At 39.4% G+C, this 19,231-nt stretch overlaps 2 protein-coding genes across 2 annotated transcripts in view; one reads left to right on the forward strand and one right to left on the reverse strand.

Moving 5' to 3' along the window:
• The window catches only part of MIOS (meiosis regulator for oocyte development), a 108,982-nt gene that overhangs the window by 76,172 nt on the left and 13,579 nt on the right, over positions 1-19,231 (reverse strand). The gene's annotated exons all lie outside the window — the stretch shown is intronic.
• COL28A1 (collagen type XXVIII alpha 1 chain) overlaps positions 1-19,231 on the forward strand; it is a 156,924-nt gene that overhangs the window by 17,601 nt on the left and 120,092 nt on the right. Inside the window, 3 exon segments of the mRNA XM_024767109.1 lie at positions 4,021-4,065; positions 6,993-7,037; positions 8,325-8,378. Of these exon segments, the coding sequence (XP_024622877.1) occupies positions 4,021-4,065; positions 6,993-7,037; positions 8,325-8,378 (144 nt within the window).

Raw genomic sequence — 19,231 nt, forward strand, 5'->3', positions numbered from 1 at the left:
GTTCAGTGGTTCATAAGTTTAAGTCACTATTATTATACGCTCTCTATTATCAGATTTTTCTGTCTGAAATCAGAACATAGCCCTCATCATTCATTCTGTCCTACAACCCTCAGACCTGGGAAAGAGGCATGCACTTTACAGGGTCCTGCTCTGGGTCTCCTCCAGCCTCCTCATTCATGAGGGAGCCAGGTGTCTGTAGAGTGAGAAGCCCATGTCCCCTTCTCCTAGATCATGCTTTGGGTAACCAAGCCCCTAGAAGTCCCTGCAAAATGGTCTGAGCCTGCTTCAAAGGCACACACGAACCTCCTTCCCATGTCCATCTTCTTCCTAGGCCTGAGGGAAACCAAATGGAAGCTTTGTTGGGGCAGGAGGGGGCTTTGTTTTGCTGTCTGTGGCACCATCACAGACACATACAGCTCCTTTGGCTGTGGGAGGAGCTGGAGGTGGGAGGTGAACTGAGAGCTGGGCTGTGGGCTGTGGGCATGGGCCTCCCACATGCACCTCTGAGGAATTCCAAAATTCTCTAACTTTTTACGCCTTTTGGAGATATATTTGTCAAGAAAGGAAGCCAGAACATGACGAGTTTATTAGCTCTATTTGGAACTTTCAGCTACTTAGATAGGTGGTATTTGGGCCTCTGCTTATACTCTTGTTCTGGGCCCTGTAAACATTAGGGGTGAACCTACACACAGGCATATAAATATAATCCTAAACACTGGAAATGTTAGGTCGAAAAGGGGAAGAGTGTAAGAAATGCCATGATTCTGTACTTTGCCATCAGAACCTGGACAACTCAATATCTCAGAGTGTCTGTTTCTTCATCCATATAGAACTGGATTAATACAAGCCTCCCTAATTTACAGGGTCGTTGGAGAATCAAATAGAATAATGGATGTGACAATGTATTTTAAATTATTTGCTGGTCTATAAACATAAGGTGCTACTATAAAGAGATAGGGAACAAGTGATAATATGGGAAAGTTAAAAAACTTTCATGATTGTAAAACTGTCCTATATATATAGTTGAAGAAAATTTTCCATGCCACCACCGTTTTGATTTATACGGTATGCTAATTATCAACACCAGGAAACTCTCTGTGTATTTTTTTTTTTTTTTGAAAAGATTCACTTAAACTTCTGGGGAATTATAGATTCACTGGAGGGGCCCTCGTTTGGAAAATACAAGCTGTCGGAGCAAAATGACCCTGAACCGTCGACATTCAAACCAGAATTTCACCAGGATAAGCAGCGTCAGAAATCGAGGCTGGGAACAGAGCTAATCTGTTCAGTTTTTTCTGAAGCACTTGCTCTTGGGAACTTTGTAACTCTGACCATGCCACAGGGATTACTGAGCCCATCAAAAAAGAAAACGCCTTTGCAGAGGCGAATAACCTGAGTACAGTATCTTCATTGATGGGAATCTGCCCCCATGCCAATGCTGTTCCTCAGGACCCTATAGCTAACAAATCTGTCTGGACAAATGGAACGTGAACTCTAGCCCAAAGAATTTTGAGCATATTTATGGTACTTTTCTGTTTTATATTTTGGTGGTTGACTCATTGTATTTCCATCCAACATTCTTCAATTAATTGCTTTCTAGTTGATTCTTCAAGAGCAATTTTCCATTTGCATCCAGCAATAAATGTTCAACTTGTTTTAAGTGAAAGCTCAGTTTTTCCTGGGTCAGTTTGACTCACAATATAATGTGGAGCGAGAACAGATGGCTTTTGTTTTTTGGGTTTTTTTTAACTTTTTCTTTTATATTGGCGTATAGCCGATTAACAATGTTGTGATAGTTTCAGGTGCACAGCAAAGGGAGTCAGCCATACGTATGCATGTATCCATTCTCCCCCAAACTCCCCTCCCATCCAGGCTGTCACATAACACTGAGCAGAGTTCCCTGTGCTATACAGTAGGTCCTTGTTGGTTATCCATTTTAAATATAGCAGTGTGTACATGCTGATCCCAAACTCCCTGACTATTCCTTCCCCCCACCCTTCCCCCCGGTAACCATAAACAGATTGCTTTTGAATAGAGACATAGCTGGATCTAAAAATTGTACCTCCCTCTTGCCTGCTCCCCGTGCCAGCAATACCCCATGCAGGACCCTAGGCAGAAGTGTCAGGTTTGTGGAAAGTAACTTGAAGACCATGGCTGTGTACCCTGTTCAGCTTTGGGTGGCTGAGGGAGAACACGGACTTGGGAGCCTAACAGACTCAAGCATGTGGTCATGGGCAAGCTACTTAATCTCTCTGAGCCTCCCTTGCCTTGTGTATGAATGGAGATGCATACACCTTGCAAGGCTGTTGTGGTGATCACCAATAATGTCAAGACTTTGGCACATAATCTGCATCCATAACTGGTGGTCACAATTATGATATTCCTTCTCAGAGCAAAGTGTGGTCTGCAGGTTGGCAGTCAATCTGTGAACTATTGGTTGCTATTTTGTGATGAGATGAAGCTTGCACAAGAATATAAGTCCACTGCATCACTAAACATACTGCTTAGCTCAGCTGACATTTATTTTTCATAGCAAGACTTCCCTAATGAAGGAAGCAGGGCAGCGATGAACATTCTAGTGCAAGTTCCTTATGTAGTGGCACTTTGAGTTGCATGCTTTAGAGGAGCACAGAGATAATAAAGCAGCAGCAGAAACAGAAACTAGTAGTGAGGGCACCAGCCTAGGAGTCATTGGCTGGCACGGACATTTACATAAATCATTTAACACCCCCCCTCAACTGAACTGCCCTATCTTAAAAATATGAATTGCTTCGAGGCTCAGAAAAAATATAGATATGTATGAATACACTTTGAAAAGTCTAACTTCAGTTGTTTTTCTAATTGACCTTGTTACTTGTTAGTTCTAATTATTAGAAGTCTTGAAAGTCTGATATAGTGGATTTGTATTCAGAGGCCCCAATTCTCATTCTATCTGAGCAAGTTACTTAACCTTTTTAAATCACAAATTTTCAATCTGTGAAACTGGGCTAATGATATCTACCTCAGACAGTTAATGTCAGATTAACTGACATAATGTCTGTAAAATAACATTAATAATAAACAGGAAAGCGTAATTTAAATGTTAATTTGTTTTTCCGTTAGTATTCCAGGGAAGGCAGGACAGCAGTCTGTGGTGATGGAAAACACACAGCATGCTTATTGCCATGCCCAACTCTCTCTCTCACCGCAGACCTTGATCATTCATCATGGCTCCTTTCTCCACCAAGTCTGGACATGCTCTCAGAATCTTTCTCTCACAGATCTCTAGGCAAACACTACTAATTGATCAAAGTTGGTGCTCAGGCTGGAGCATGTGGAAAGAATAGGGACTCGGAGTCTGAGTAGACCTGGGCTCAGACCTGATTCTTCTTACTAGCTCGAGGATGGAGCAAAGTTACCTTGTTGAGCTTAAGTTTCCTCATTTATAAAATAAGATGAAGGTGAAGGGGATTATGAGGTACAAACTTCCAGTTATAAAATAAATAAGTCACAGGGATGTAATGTACAGCACAGGGAATATAGTCAATATTTTGTAGTAACTTTGGATGGTGTGTAATCTATAAAAATATTGAATCACTGTGTTGTACACCTGAAACTAATATGATATTGCAAGTCAACTATACTTCAATAAGAAAAGGCATCTATGGATCAAACTGAAAAAAAGGAATTGTAAAACTAATCTCATTGGGGTATAATGTGGATTCAATTCAATCACATATGCAAAGGGTACATAAATATGGTAGATGCTCATTAAACCTTAGTTTCTTTCCTCTTAATTTGATCCATGTCTCAAAAATGTTAAACCTCATTAGGTGGTATCACTAATTTGATTGTGTTAAGAATGACTCATGGGTAAAATTTTTCAGAGTTCAATGCCCAAACAACCCACAGTATTGAGGATAAAACTGTATAACTCATCAGACTGCTCATGTCATAAGATTCTGCTGGGAATCTTTTAAAAAGAATCTGAACACTGAATGACTGCAAATGTCTTCTTATTTCATGTATTCATGTTTTTAGGGTGAACGTGGAGAATGCGGTAAACCAGGAATAAAAGGTAACAAAGTAAGGAACTTGTTTTTAAAATGTTAACAGCTGTGATCCCTTTGGGACTGAGTTTCCTTAAGAAGAAATTCCTGGATTCATTATGTTGCTCTCACTACTGGAATTAGAGAGTCATCAGCTCAATTTTCACATCTGTAAAACATGAAGCAAAAAACAAATCCATCCCTAACTTTATTTAATGGAGCCCCCAAAGGCCTTTCTTACAGACCATTAAGACTTTGCCTTGTGGCACCCTAACCTTTGAGGTCAGGCCCACTAAATGTTATGGTGAAAAGAATAACTTAACTAGCAAAGTCAATTCAAGCTCCAGTTGGGTCAAAGGAGAATTGTTTTCCAGATGTAAACGCTGAGAACAAGCACCTTCCAAAGTAGAGTGAAGAACTCTATGAAATAGGTAAATGAAATACTTTTCAGTAATGTGGAAGAACTAGACACAGATAAGGATTTGAAAATGCAGCAAGCCACAGAAATTGGGTAGTTATTTGCCTTTCATTAAAAAATAAATATGAATAAAATATGTAAACTGGAGACAATATTAAATGTTAAGGAGTTCCTTAATGGACCAGAAATACATAGAGAGTATATTTGAAACATGATAAAGGGTCCAAAAAAGTAGAGTAAAAGTAAATAGTTTTCATTATAGTTAAGAACTGTTACCAGCATGCCACCAAGATACCAAAGTCTTTCAATATCTATTTTTTAATTATGGGAAGAATCAGGAGAGAAAACGAGGAGGAAGGTGAAAAGAAAAGGATAAAATAGTGACACTGGCCTATGTAACTAAACACTTTAAATAGGCTGAGACTTTCTGAAAGCTTTTAAACTACTGTAGAGTTAAAGGTCAGATGAATCTGAAAAACGTAGGCTTGGTAATTATCTCTGGACAAAATGAAAGGTGTGATAATGAATGGATTCTTCCTGGAGAATAACTGAAAATGGGAGATGGACATAGACTTGAAAATACAGAAGGATGGACACACTGAACAAAAATGAGTCAAAAAATAACTGGAGACACTATTTGAAATAAAAATGGCTGACAAAGATTTAACACAGTTCATTGACTACGATGGCAGGGATTGTTAAATGCCCTATAACTTTCTGTGCTAAAAAGAAAGAAAAAATACTGCCCATTAGAAATGTAAGGTGCAACTGATTGTACGATGTATCCCAATTTCAGAGATGTAAAAATCTGAAAAAATGCATGTCTAAGGTCAATGAAATATAGTGCCCTTGATGTGAAGAGTTCATGTAAGTTTACACATAAAACGTACAAAGAACACAAAGCAACATAAAAGAGGAAATATAAATAGGTAATAAATGAAAAAATTATCCAAACACATAAGCAATCAGGTAAGTAAAATTAAAACATTAAAATATTACTTCATCTATCAAATTAGCAAGCACTGAGATAATATATAATACTCAGTATTGATGGAGATATTGTAAGATGAAGATGCACTTCCTATACTCAGGTAGTGAGAATGGAAATCTGAACAAAATTTATGGAGGAAATTTTTACTTTTTCTTTCCATATATGGTGTGAGAGACAAAAGAGGGTGAATGAGAGCCTTAAATGTGCTTACAGTCTCTGTGTCAGTCATCTTCTTCTAGGAAATTATCCTTAGGAATGAATCAGAAGTTGAACAAAGATTTATACACAAAGATATTCACTATACTATTGTTAACAATAGAAATCATCAGAAACAACTTAAGTGTCAAAACTAGAGAAATGAGTAGCTATGACAGAATCATATTCTTGGATATTATTCAGTTTACTAAGAGTTTTTAATGACATGGGAAAATATTTTTGATAGAATGGAAGGCCAGATAAGTAGGACACGAAATTGGATATACACTTTGATCAAATTATTTAAAGAAAGACCTACTGGATGAAATAATAATATTGGAGGAAAATATGCCTAAAATGTTAACATCTGTTGCTGTTAGAAATTTACTTTTTTCTATAATTGTCAAGGTATGTCTATTATAAACAGGTTACATTCTGGTAATCAGAAAAAAAGTGGAAATCTGAGAAAAGAGAGACTAGATAATATTATACTGTCATAAAAAACTTTAAAGGGCTTCCTAGTTATGGGACATATTGAAATACTTTCTGTTAGAAGAGTGTTGAGTATAAGTTGTGTTTTGCCAAGTTCTATGTATTGAAGATGGGCAAGAGAGTGATCTAGACATTGTGGAAACTCACTAAATTGTTTTTTAAAATTTATTTTATTTATTTATTTTTGGCCACACTGGGTGTTTGATACTGCTCACGGGCTTTCTCTAGTTGCGTCGAGCGGGAGCTACTCTTTGTAGTGGTGTGCGGGCTTCTCACTGCGGTGGTTTCTTTTGTTGTGGAGCCCAGGCTCTAGGCGCACAGGCTTCAGTAGTTGTGGCACGTGGGCTAAGTAGTTGTGTCTTGGGCGCTCTAGAGCGTAGGCCCAGTAGTCGTGGCGCACGGGCTTAGTTGCTCCGCGGCACATGGGATCTTCCCGGACCAGGGCTCGAACCCGTGTCCCCTGCACTGGCAGGCGGATTCTTAACCACTGCGCCACAGGGAAGCCCACTAAATTGTTAATTTAACTTACATTGCCTTGCTGGAAGGAAACAATATTCCACCAAGTTTATTGCTTTCTAAGGATCCTTAAGAAATAATTTTTTTAAATTCTGATAAAAATGTCAATATACAGGCAAAGGACTTAACCTAAAATCATGTTTTCATGGAGTTTGTTTACTAGAGAAAAGTTTACTAACAAGTTGGCTTGTTAATTAGGATCGTTTTGTTAACAGTGAATTTGTTGGCTTTGATGTTTGGATAACCTGGGAAGACTGGCCATTACTGGGAACACAGTTCCTTCTTTTCCACGTAAAATCATTGCAAATTGAATGGATATTTAGAGCAACTTACCGTTCATTTTATTCCACAGGGATCCCCAGTGCCAAATGGACCAAAGGGACCCGAAGGACTTCAGGTAAGGAGGCGAAAACCAAATCTAAGTCTGTATTAGAATACCTAGGGAGCTTTGGAAATCTCTGTGCCCACATGCACCCTCTACCAATTCAGTCAGAATGTCCGGCGATTGGAGTCAGGCATCAGTATTTTTAAAGATTCTCAGGTGATTCCAATGTGAGACAAAGTCTGGAGACTGGTGCTCTAATATTTTGAATAACTAACGCAGGCTCCTTCAAAGATAGGTGCCGGCAGGTGAGTCTACTTAGTGAGTAGCTGAAGGGATAAAAGTTAAAAAATTAGAGCTTAGGAAGATGAATAAAGTCAAAGCAGTTAGGGCTTCCCTGGTGGTGCAGTGGTTGAGAGTCGCCCTGCCGATGCAGGGGACACGGGTTCGTGCCCCGGTCCGGGAAGATCCCACATGCTGCGGAGCGGCTGGGCCTGTGAGCCATGGCCGCTGAGCCTGCGCGTCCGGAGCCTGTGCTCCGCAACCGGAGAGGCCACAGCAGTGAGAGGCCCGCGTACCACAAAAAAAAAAAAAAAAAAGTCAAAGCAGTCAAAAGCAGGATGTAACAATGTTGGCATTGCTGCTCTAATGCAGTAGGAAGAGCTATGCATTTTATCTAAATTACAGCACCTGTATTGTTCCATCATGATAAGCAGTAACTGCTCAATAACACGGAATGATTCTTTAAAGCATTTATTTTAGACTTATCCCAGGGATTTCAGAAAATAATTGGATCCGTTTTTCCAGTCTGGGGACTTGCCTTGTCTAAAGCTGTAATGGGAAGAGGGTGTGTATATGTGTGAAGAACCAATTTCAGCATTTCAAAAAGTCTACTGAAAATTATACCTTTACCCAAAATTTCCTAGATGGCATCTAGTTGACCATCAACGCCTTTGTTCTGGTCTGAAATTGTGTCAGGACAGGGGAGTAACTCTGATTATCACAGGTCATTGGAAACTCCAACTTACAGTTATATATGCCTTAGATATATATTTTTAAAGTTGTTGTTTATTCTTTCCAAAAAGGGGTCCAGCACAGGAATAATGTTGGAAACGCAGGTTTAGAAAACAAACACCTCATGAATAAATGTTTGCTCTCAGTCTAGGTACTATTTTAGAAGCTGTGTGTTTGACACAAGGAATTTTATCTCATTCCATTTCTCAGTCGTGTGTAACCCCAACTTAACTCTGACTTAGATAGTCTGACTTCTAACTCCAGGATCTCTAGGGACCCTAATGAATGATTCATTCCTGATTGGCCTTCCGGACACAGAACTAATTCTTGGTTTTCATCTTGGAGCAGGGCATTACTGGACCTCCAGGGGATCCAGGCCCGAAGGGGTTTCAAGGCAATAAGGTAATCATACCCGTTGATTGTAGACAGGCAGAGTGCCTTTCCCCTAGTGAGCTATGGTAATACAGGTTTTTTTTTTTTTTTTTACACGTTTTTATTAGGCAGAAGTCAATGGATTCTTTGAGGATGAATCTTTGGAAATACATAATAACCTGCAGGTGTTATACACAGAATCATGTTTAAGTACATGCAGGAAGTTAGTGTCATAGTCTTTTCATTTATTATTATTATTTTATTCAAAGGGGCATTATTAAATATAAGCCATTATTTTTGCAGTGTTTCCATCTTACTCCCGCCCTTTTAGTCATTTTATGACACACTAGAAACTGAAAAGTAGTAATAAGCAACGCAATTCAAATCATTCTATTTCCCACAGGTAATGTCAACTCAGTACATAGTTTATAAGAGAAGGGGATTTATAACTGTCATACCAACAAAAATTAAACTTCTTTTAATTGCGAGGGTGTAATCTCTGTCAGTACCAGCCTTGTAATGTCATTCCACAGGTAACCAGGCAAGACGTATAGGGAGGGGTTGAATAAGAGCCAGATGGAACCAAAAGTTGAGATAGAAGGGATCTTTAAAAGACCTGTTTATAAGACTCCATTTTCCAATGAGAGTGGCCATTAATTTGCTGAAAACAAGCGTTTTAGTGCCTTTTTAACACTTCTCAGTGCTTAGTAAATTCCACAGATATAGTAAATATCTAATAAATGGTGTTGAGTTAGTGACTGGAGATCTGTGGAATTTGTGGCAGTAATAACAGCAGACAGTACTGTCCCCAGAGGACCCTAGATAAAGCCAATCTTTTAAGGGTGCAATCAAATTTAACTTGTGGGGAGCAGTTGGGCTACTTGACTGTTCGTTTTTCCAGAGAGAGGTAAGGGAGTGACACGTATACTATTTTTAATGAGATAATGACAATGTGTGATTTCCTGGGGCAGTTTTAATTGGCAAATTAAAATAGAATGAGCTTCTCAGTGGGCGTGTGCTTAAGGTTGTCTGGGGAAACTGTCTTTTCCAGTCCTTGCCTGTGATTAATTCTCTTAATCATAGGAAAGAACTGGCTCTTCTGAATACTGAGTAGAAGTTTTTACAAAATTGCTTTGGCTGTAGGTAAAATCCTGCAGCAAGGAAAAGAAAATATTTTGACAGTCCACACTTATTTCTAGGATCCTTTGGTTACCTAAGCTGATAATTTTCACATGTTTGTGAAAAAGAGGCTTAAAATCAGGAATCAGGTTTGGAGTTTGCAACAGTGATAGAATTATAGATTGTTTGAGCCACAAGGGATATTAGAAATCATACTGGCCCAAAGTTTTCATTTTGGAAAATGAGAAGTCTGGAAATCAGGGCATCTGTGGAGGGGCTGGGCTGGGAGCAGGGCACGCAGCTTCGGGAGATGGGTGATGGCAGTTCATAAAAACGTGCCATCGTTTGATCACTTCTCTTCATGTCTTATACAATTACTCCTCAGATTTTTCTTTTAAAGTGGATTTATTTCCACAGAATTCAGCTTTTAATTCTAAGAATGCATTAATTCTTAGAATAAATAATGAGTCAAGTATACTGGGGGAGGCTGTAATTTTCTGACATAACACTTCATGCTCGACTTTCACATCATCATCATAAAAGGAGTCACTCTTCCAAAGGTATCTGAGGACTTCAACTTTCCAAGGGCCTCTCCTTTAAAAAATTCTTTTTTTCAAAAATTTTGGTGAAGATATTTAGCGTAAAATTATCACAGGTTTAAAATCACAAAATTCACTGCCAAATGAACACAAAAAAGTCATTGTCAGTTAAAAAGATGTCAGTATCTAAAGAATATTGGGGGGCTTCCCTAGTGGCACAGTGGTTGAGAGTCCGCCTGCCGATGCAGGGAACACGGGTTCGTGCCCCGGTCCGGGAAGATCCCACATGCTGCGGAGCGGCTGGGCCCGTGAGCCGTGGCCGCTGAGCCTGCGCGTCCGGAGCCTGTGCTCCGCAACGGGAGAGGCCACAACAGTGAGAGGCCCGAGTACCGCAAAAAAAAAAAAAAGAATATTGGGGGTTCTTGGTAGGGAGTGAGATGGGAGTAAGCTTCTCACTTTTCTCCTAGTTATATTTTTGTCTTAAGGTTACAGATTTAATGGTCTCTTGACTGTTACTTGGAGACTATACTAATTTCTACCCCTCTTTGGATCTGTCAACCAGAGACGCATGTCACATTCATTAACTGTCTTAGGTTTTATACATTTATTCTTGTATTGTCTTAAAAGTCAGGTTTCAGGGAATGGCTTCATCTTGCATCCCAGAATGTACTTCTAAATCTTAAAAACTTAATAAACTATTTTTTTGCTCAATCTGGAAACAATGTTTTATAGTGACATTTCTTTTTATCCATTACCATTTTATTACAAAATGGTTTTACAATATTGCTATTGCAATTCGTGCCAAAAAAAAAAAAACCTTTAAAATTCAGTAATTCTGTATTTTCCAATGGACACAGGGAGGATTATTATTTTGAAGCTTCTAAAATAACAGATAGCACTTATTTAGTGTATATTTACTATGCATGGATACAGTTCTAAATACCCATTTAAGATAACACCACCTTCTGAGGCATGATCTATTCTCACTCTCACGGTATAGATTAGGCTACTATGGCAAAGAGAATTTAAGCAATGGATTCAAGTCTACACAGCTAGGAAGGGACAGAGCCAGGATTCAAACCCAGCCAGTCTGCTCTTAACCACCATATTATATCTATCTCCTTAGGAAAACTGCTGAATTTCCTAGATAGTCAACCTGAGATAAATGCCTTTCTTTTGGACAGTATGGAAATTGCATCTTTCTACCCCCTCTAGTGTACTCTGGCTGGAAACAGAAGTCTGTTGACAGTGCACTTCTACTTGGTTAAAATGTTCATCTGAAAATGCAGGAAAAGAAGGAAAGGAATCTCATGGGAAAAGGAAACCAGTAATGTGCTTTTTCAAATATTTTGTCTCTTACGAGACCTTAAAATAGAAAATTTGGACTTGTAATATTTGCAAAGATTCCATGGGAGTTTCTAGATAGGGCCTGTCTATGAATTTGAATTTATGAATAGTCTCTCTCATGAGCGATAATCCCATTCTGTTGCTCTAGTGATTGGGTTTTCTTCATCAAAGGGTTTGCAGAAAAGGTGGCCAGAGAATAAAAGGAAAAAATAGCATGTGAGAAATTAAGGAAAAATGTGATTCTGGCCCTATTTCACAAATCACTTCTGTCATTAGTATTTTCCGTATGTAAAGTAGTATTCTGTCCTAAATGACCTTGTTGCTTTAGAAACAAAACATAGATGTTTCTCAGAAGGGAGCCACCTCAGCCTCTCCCATACACGAGGGTCAAGAGTGGTATGCATAAGAAGAACATCCCATCAGTCTGTAAAATCAATTAGAACTATCATCACGCAAGTATCTGAGAAGCCATATCCCTAGGACCAAACTGGCAATGTCCTTAACAAGAGAGCACGGTGCCCCTTCTCAGTAAAAACTGAGGGCCTAAGAACCCTACGCCACCTTCCAAGGGCTGGTGTGGTGGTTCAGGTGGCAATCCCATCTGGCCATAGAATAGGCCATCCAATAACGAGAAAGAATGGCTCAAGACTGGCAGGCCTCTCAAATCACAGAGAACAAGTAACCAAAATTAGTTTTGAACAAATAAACACAGTAGAATGCTGGATGTGCCAGGCCCACATTAGGTAATTTTTGCCATTTCTTTTTTTTTGCGGTACGCAGGCCTCTCACTGTTGTGGCCTCTCCCGTTGCGGAGCACAGGCTCCGGACGCGCAGGCTCAGCGGCCATGGTTCACGGGCCCAGCCGCTCCGCGGCATGTGGGATCCTCCTGGACTGGGGCACGAACCCGTGTCCCCTGCATCGGCAGGCGGACTCTCAACCACTGCGCCACCAGGGAAGCCCTTTGCCATTTCTTGACGTCCTTCTGAGGTTATTTCTGAAGGGTGTTTTCTTCTCAAATCTCATCCAAATCTACTCTTTCCAAGACCCGCTTTGTGCTCTGGGAGGAGGGACTGCTCACTGTGGCCTGAGCAGGAAATAGCTTGTGACTCGTTGAAGCATCCTGGCATGAGAGCTTCGGTGCTAGGGCCAAAAGGGCATTAGGAATTATCCCTGACGTTTTTCTCCAAGGCAAAGCAGCACGTGTTAATCCTCAAACAATTTAAAAATACTGTGATATTTAGGTTATATAGTAATTTATCTTAATAGACATATTGCCTCCCTTCTTCTAACTTCTTTCATTGTTCTACTCTAGGACGCTCATACATTTTCTGCAGGGCTTTTCCCCCCTAATTGTTTTCTTCTTGTGCTACACTCAGGTATAAGAAACTCAAAGTCCTCTTACTTTATGTTCAGTTTAGCTTCTGAGATGTTAAGAAAACTCATAGGGAAATAGCACCCGTCTGGTCCAGTTTAATAAATGGATATGGTCAGGGTAAATAATCTCCAGTGAATCAAACATCCAGCCCACATCCAAAATAAACAACAGACCTAGTATTAGTGAATAAGTGAAGCTTACGTTTTAAAGGAAGTAAATGAGGGCAAATGAAGCACTTAGTCCACTCGAAAGCTCTGCACTACACATGATCCTTGGACATCCTACTCCTCCTTACCTAGCTCTGTCATACTTCCATCCCATTTTTTGAGGTTGCCAAGCATGGTAGATAATTTTTTTTAGTAGTTGGTGTTCTTATAAAGAAATTAAGTAAATGAGAGCTAAATGTACAGATCCTGAAATTTAAATTGTCAACCTAGTAAACATCCCTACACATCATCCTGTTTTCTTCAAAATGCTCTATGAAAAGAGGTTAGTTTTTAAAACAGGGATGTCTGTCAACCTTTGACATAGCTATTAGGAATGCGTATGTATTTTGGTAACTGAAAGAGTACTAATCAAGTTTCCTTTTGGTTTCCGTGCATTATAACTTTGAACATTGCCAGTCTTCTTTCAAATATGAACCACTGGCAGGAGAATTGGATAGATATGTACACGTCCATCACTGTTTTTGAAAAATCCAAAGCAGAGAATCTAGGGACAATGGGTCAGGAGTACTGCTATCATATCTGAGAGAGAAAAAAAATTATTATATCTACACTCACACATGTTTAAGATAAGCAACAAATAAATATTTGTTGAATGAATGAGGAAATAGTCTTAAATGGAATGAGCTGTCAACAGTATCATACTGCAGACAGGTCAAATGGGCAGGACCTATGCAGTCACTTAGATTGTCAATTTTGCAGGTTTTGGAAACCTTTGAGAGATTGGGGAGGTGACAATGGATCGTGGAAGGAATCAGAGAGAAGGGTGCAATAGCCAGGAATTCTGACCATTCTTCCAAGATATCTGGATAATAAATAGAAACAGGAGAGTGTAGATGTAATCCAACAGAAGCTTCTTGTGCATTTAATAACCTAATGCGTTATTTGTAATTCCGCTTTCTTCTAAGAGAGGCATGAAGGCTTGGAACTTAATTTTTTTTTTTTTTTACAGTTTCAGATATACAAGTTAGAGTCTTATGTTTTCTATAATGTCACTATTTTCACTAGAACAGATATATCATTAATGAAGATTTAGTAGTTTTAAAAATTCATTCTTTAGTTTTGCCATTATCTGAATATCGATGCTTGATTTGACTTAAAGGTAGCTTAGCAGCTTTAGTAGGTCAACCTACTGAACATAAATATTTCAACTGTGGTTTGGAAAGAGTTCAAATACCACAAATATGAACAACTACGAAGAAGCTGAAACTTTCTCCTCAAACTAGAATGTTGTGTAGTTTTATTTCAGCTCTCACACAACTCAAAAGCCTAAAAATCCCCTAACATCATGATTTTACTTTCAACCACTAAAAAAAAAATCATGATTTCTAATAGGATATAATTCCTTATAACTTGATGGGAAGGAAATCAGGTGAAACATGTAGACATCAACAATCCCTAGTACAGAATAATCAAACAGAAAACTTTTTTTAAGTTCACAGCTCTCAATACAGAATGACTATATTTTTGGCTTCATGAAAAGTATTTTTAAGTCCAGGGTATTCAAACACGCCAGATTTTCCAGTTGTCCAAACCCAATAATGGGCCTTCTGGTTCTCCTGGCAGGCTAACACCTTTGAACAAGGTTGCGAATGCTTAGTGTATAGCAGTGCGAAGAGAAGAATCCCTTTACAATTTTAATTACAAATATCTGTCTAATGCAGAATCAGAGCCAAGCTGCCAAACTATGTGGCTGTTTTTCTTCGGGGATGTCAAATTCTAAATGCTATTTCTGTCCTGGGCCTAATTAAAGGGAAAGAATCATTAGTAATCCAGAGATTCTTATTGTGGAAAGGGCTTTGACCTACATGCCTATCTGCCCACCAGGATACTAAATGAGCTTATTAACTCATTTGACGTGAGACAACTAATAGTGACAACTTGACGTGGCTGCCAGAACATGTGGCATGTCAGCCATTGGCTTCAAGACAGATGATTTTCCTCCCCAAATCTCTGACACATATGGTCCTCAGCAGATGGGGTACACCCTGCGTGCGTGTGTATGTGCGCATGTGTGTGCAGAGCCTGCCAAGACGAAAACTCCGATGGATCAAGGCACCCAAAATGCTGCCAACATTTCCCACAAAGGTGCTGAGTCTAACCCACAGGCCCAGTCAAGTGGGGCACTAATGTGGAACACAATGAGTTACCGCATGTCTTCAGAGCGTTGTCAGAATTCTTTTCTTTAATACTTATATCAGTGCTCTTAATTAATTCAAGTAAGTTGCAGCCGCAACAGTGCAGCAGGGAAAATGAAGTTTATTCTAAGAGGAAGGTTTTTTTTTTAATTGTGGTAAAATATACATAGTATTTATCATTTTAAGCATACAATTCAGTGGTATTAAACACACTCACAATATTGTGTATCCGTCATCACTATCTGTGCTCACAACTTTTCCATCATTCTAACGTAAACTTTGTACTCTTTCAACAATAACTGCTCACTTTCCTCTGCCCCCCGTCTCCAAGAGTAGGTTTTTAGGAAACATATCACGCTGTTAGGAATCTCTCTTCTCTCGTAAATTGGTGCCCCTCTCGGATTTATGGAGAGGGTTCACCCTGAAGAGTTTCCAGCCACTCATTCTGTGCTAGAGGAGTCCTAAGAGTGTCCACCAGAGCCTAGATTCTTAAAAGCTCTCCTGATGGGCCGTGGAACAGTCCTTCCTTTTAAGGAAAATGACACACAATTCCTTAGGTTTTTTTTTTTTGTTTCGGTACGCGGGCCTCTCACTGTTGTGGCCTCTCCCGTTGCGAAGCACAGGCTCCGGACGCGCAGGCTCAGCAGCCATAGCTCACGGGCCCAGCCGCTCCGCGGCATGTGGGATCTTCACGGACCGGGGCACGAACCCGCGTCTCCTGCATCGGCAGGCGGACTCCCAACCACTGCACCACCAGTGAAGCCCTCCTTAGGTTTTATTATATATAATGAAATATGACTTTCCTATTAGATTGAAACATATGAATCATCCTTTTTGTGAGTCAAACCTAGCTGTATATTGTCAATTTCATTTGCTTTAACCTAATAACAATCAAGAAAAGGAGTTAAGTTACTAAAATCTGGTACAATTTTCATCACATTCTCCAGCAATTCTTTGTTATTATGGAGTTTTTCTTCTTTGAAAAGCATAAGTAGGTAGAATATGTGAACAGTGATCTTTTCTCTTACCCAAGTAGATGTTATTAAAAAAGATTGCAGTTGGAGATTTTAAATAATGATGGTTGCAACAGTGCAGTTGCTTAATAACTGCTTTATATGTAGAGTTACATTGTGTGATTACCATATTGCCAATTATTATTTATGTTAACTTTACCACTAATTCAGTGACAACACTGATCCAGGTAGACTTTATGTGCTTGAAAGGGCATATAAGTTGGCTTGTAATAGTATATCCTTTCATGTGGCTCATTTTTATTTTAGAGATTCTTTGTCTTCATATGATGGTTCTTCAACTATGGGTAGATTGTAACTATCTGATTTTTGTGTTTTTCATGCTGTAACAAAGATATAAATTTAGTCTGCAATCAAATGATTTTTGAAATATTTTAAGAACGGAAAAGTCCCAAGAGGCAGTTTTGCATGGTGGTTAGAGCACTGGCTCTAAAGCCATACTGCTGGGGTTCAAACCCAGCCCTACATTGTATTAGTTCTGTGATTTGGGAAACTCACTTTTCCTCCCCATACCTCTGTTTTCTCATTAATGTAATGGGTTAAAAATAGAGTTGCTCTGAGGATTACATGAGTTAATACATGAAAAGCACTTAGAATAACACCTGTTACATAGTAAGTGCCATATGTAACAGCAATAATTAAGCAGTTAAGTATTTTGACAACCCTCTTTTCATTAATGTAAAACAAAGCTAGCCGGATATGTTTTCTAAAAATATGCCTCTTATTACATAACACTTCTCTGAAATAAGAGAAATTAGGAACTAAAAATAGAGCTTGATTTAATAAGAATTTGATAAATGTTAGTTTCATGCCTCCCCACCCCCCCTGCTTTTCCTTCTTTCCAAAAAAAAAAGGGCTTCTCTTGACTTTTCTCCCAAGCCTTCGTATACAGTAATCACTTCATTGAGTTTCAGCTAAGAATGTATTTTGTCCATACTTGAACCATTTTGCACCTACAAAATGCTCATTCATCATTTTCTTCCACGGAAAAGTATGAGAATATTTGTCACAAGACTTAAAGTATTACAGTTGGTGCTATACATATCTGGGAAACGATAAAAAGAAGTTGCTAAAACATCTATCTAATGTTAAGAGCCCAAGGTATGACTAAATTATTTATAATTGTATTATTCGAGAAAAGGTAAAGTTCTGTCCTCAAAAAATTCAGAGCCTTGGACAACCATTCATTATTTATTATTTTAGGGAAAGGAAAGATGTTGACTTTGGTTATAGCCAGGAATAAGAAGTGTTGGGTTTCTCTAGCTGAACTTTCCATACAGTGTAACCTTAGGCCATCTATTGGCCTTCAACTGGAAAAAAAAGAAAAGATTAACTGTATCTGGATAAGTTTGCAGCAAAAACTGTGCGATAAGTACTTTACATCACTATGTAATGTATGCACAGTCGCTCTTAGTTAAAAATGTAAGTAAACCAGTGGGAATGCCAGAGGAGCAATTCCAAACCCCCAGTTCCCCCTGCCTAGACTAGGTTTCCTGTTTTGTTCACCTCTAGCAGCTGACACAATATCTGCTCCTTAGTCACTGTTCAGTAAATGTTTGAGGCCTGGATGGTTGAGTAGATAATGTCAATTAGCTAAACATTGAGAATGGAGAGCTGAGCAAAATGACATGACATCCTCCCACAGTCTATGGGGAGACATATTAACACATGCAGAAATGCAAAGTTGCAACTGTAATGAATGCTCAGAAAAAGAGGAAAATGATGTTATCAGTGCCTCTAGAATAGGGATTTTACCTGACCAGAGAGGCCTTCCCTGAAGCCATGCTGTTTAAAATAAGATCCGAGGGATGAATAAAGATTAACTAGGAAAAGAGAGAGGTAACCACATCCCAGATAGAGACAACAGCACATGCAAAGATCCTGTGGCAGGAGGGAACATGGCAAGTACAAGGAACTGAACAAAGGGCAATGGTGCTAGGGTGGCTAGAGAAGAGGCAACTAATAACAAATAGTTTTGAAAAGGCCACAGGACCACACCATGCAGGGGTTCACAAGCCTTGGAAGGAGCTCTGTCTTTACCCTAAGAGCAAAGGGAAAGGACTTGAAGGGTTTTACTCAGATTAAAATTAGAAGATTGCTCTGGCAGCAGTGGACGGGTGGGGGAATAAATTAGAATGTGCTAGAGTAGATGCATGTAGAGTATTAAGGACTTTGCTGTCGTCTGAGCAAGAGATGATATTAATTTGGGGTAGACTGTAGAGGCATGGTAGAGGACACGGAGGTGGATGGATTTGAGATTTATGAGCATATTGTTAGGTGTTGGTGACGCATTGTATCTGATGGATAAGGGAGTGAGATACGTTAAGAATGACTCCTAAGTTCTGGCTTGACATGTGGAGGGATCTTGATGCCCTTCCCTGAAATAGAGAATGCTGGAAGATGATCAGGTCTGTGAGTGAAAGAATATGACTCTGTCTTTGGAAAGGATGAGTGACTTTTGAAATTCTCTTTTTCCTGACTCCTTTTATACTGCCTTTGTCAGCTCTCCCTGCCCCCCTTTTTCTTTCTGGGCCACTGTCTTCCCCAAATCCCCATAAGACACCTCTGTGTTCTTTCACTCCCACCCAACTTAAATGTTGGTACTCTCCACGGTTCTGCCCCGAGCCTCCAGCCTCTTTAATCACTCTAAAGCTGCACTGTCCAACAGAGTAGTCATACGTGGCTATTGAGCACCTGAACGTGGCTAGTCGGAGTTGAAATGGGCTATAAGTGTTAAATACACGTAGGATTTCAAAGGCATAAACATGACAAATAATGAAAAATAAAATCATTAATAAGAGTTTTATATTGCTTATATGTTGCAATGATAATATTTGGGGTACACTGGGTTAAGTAAAATCTGTTGTTACTTCCTTAGTGTGGCTACTAGAAAATTTAAAATGACAAATGTGGCTCACTCTATACTTCCAGTGGACAGTGCCGCTCCAGACAGCGATGCTGTCGTCACCTCATTGCTGTCCGCTTGCCCCACAGAGCTGCTTACTGTCCCCAGAACATTTCACATCATTTTATGCCTCATACTCTCTCCTTTTCCAGAACTTTCATCCCCCTTCTTTCCTGCTAGATTAAATACGATTCATACATTTTT

Source organism: Neophocaena asiaeorientalis, unplaced genomic scaffold (assembly GCF_003031525.2).
Source record: "Neophocaena asiaeorientalis asiaeorientalis breed wild unplaced genomic scaffold, Neophocaena_asiaeorientalis_V1.1 scaffold70, whole genome shotgun sequence".
In the NCBI taxonomy this organism is placed as follows: Eukaryota; Metazoa; Chordata; class Mammalia; order Artiodactyla; family Phocoenidae; genus Neophocaena; species Neophocaena asiaeorientalis.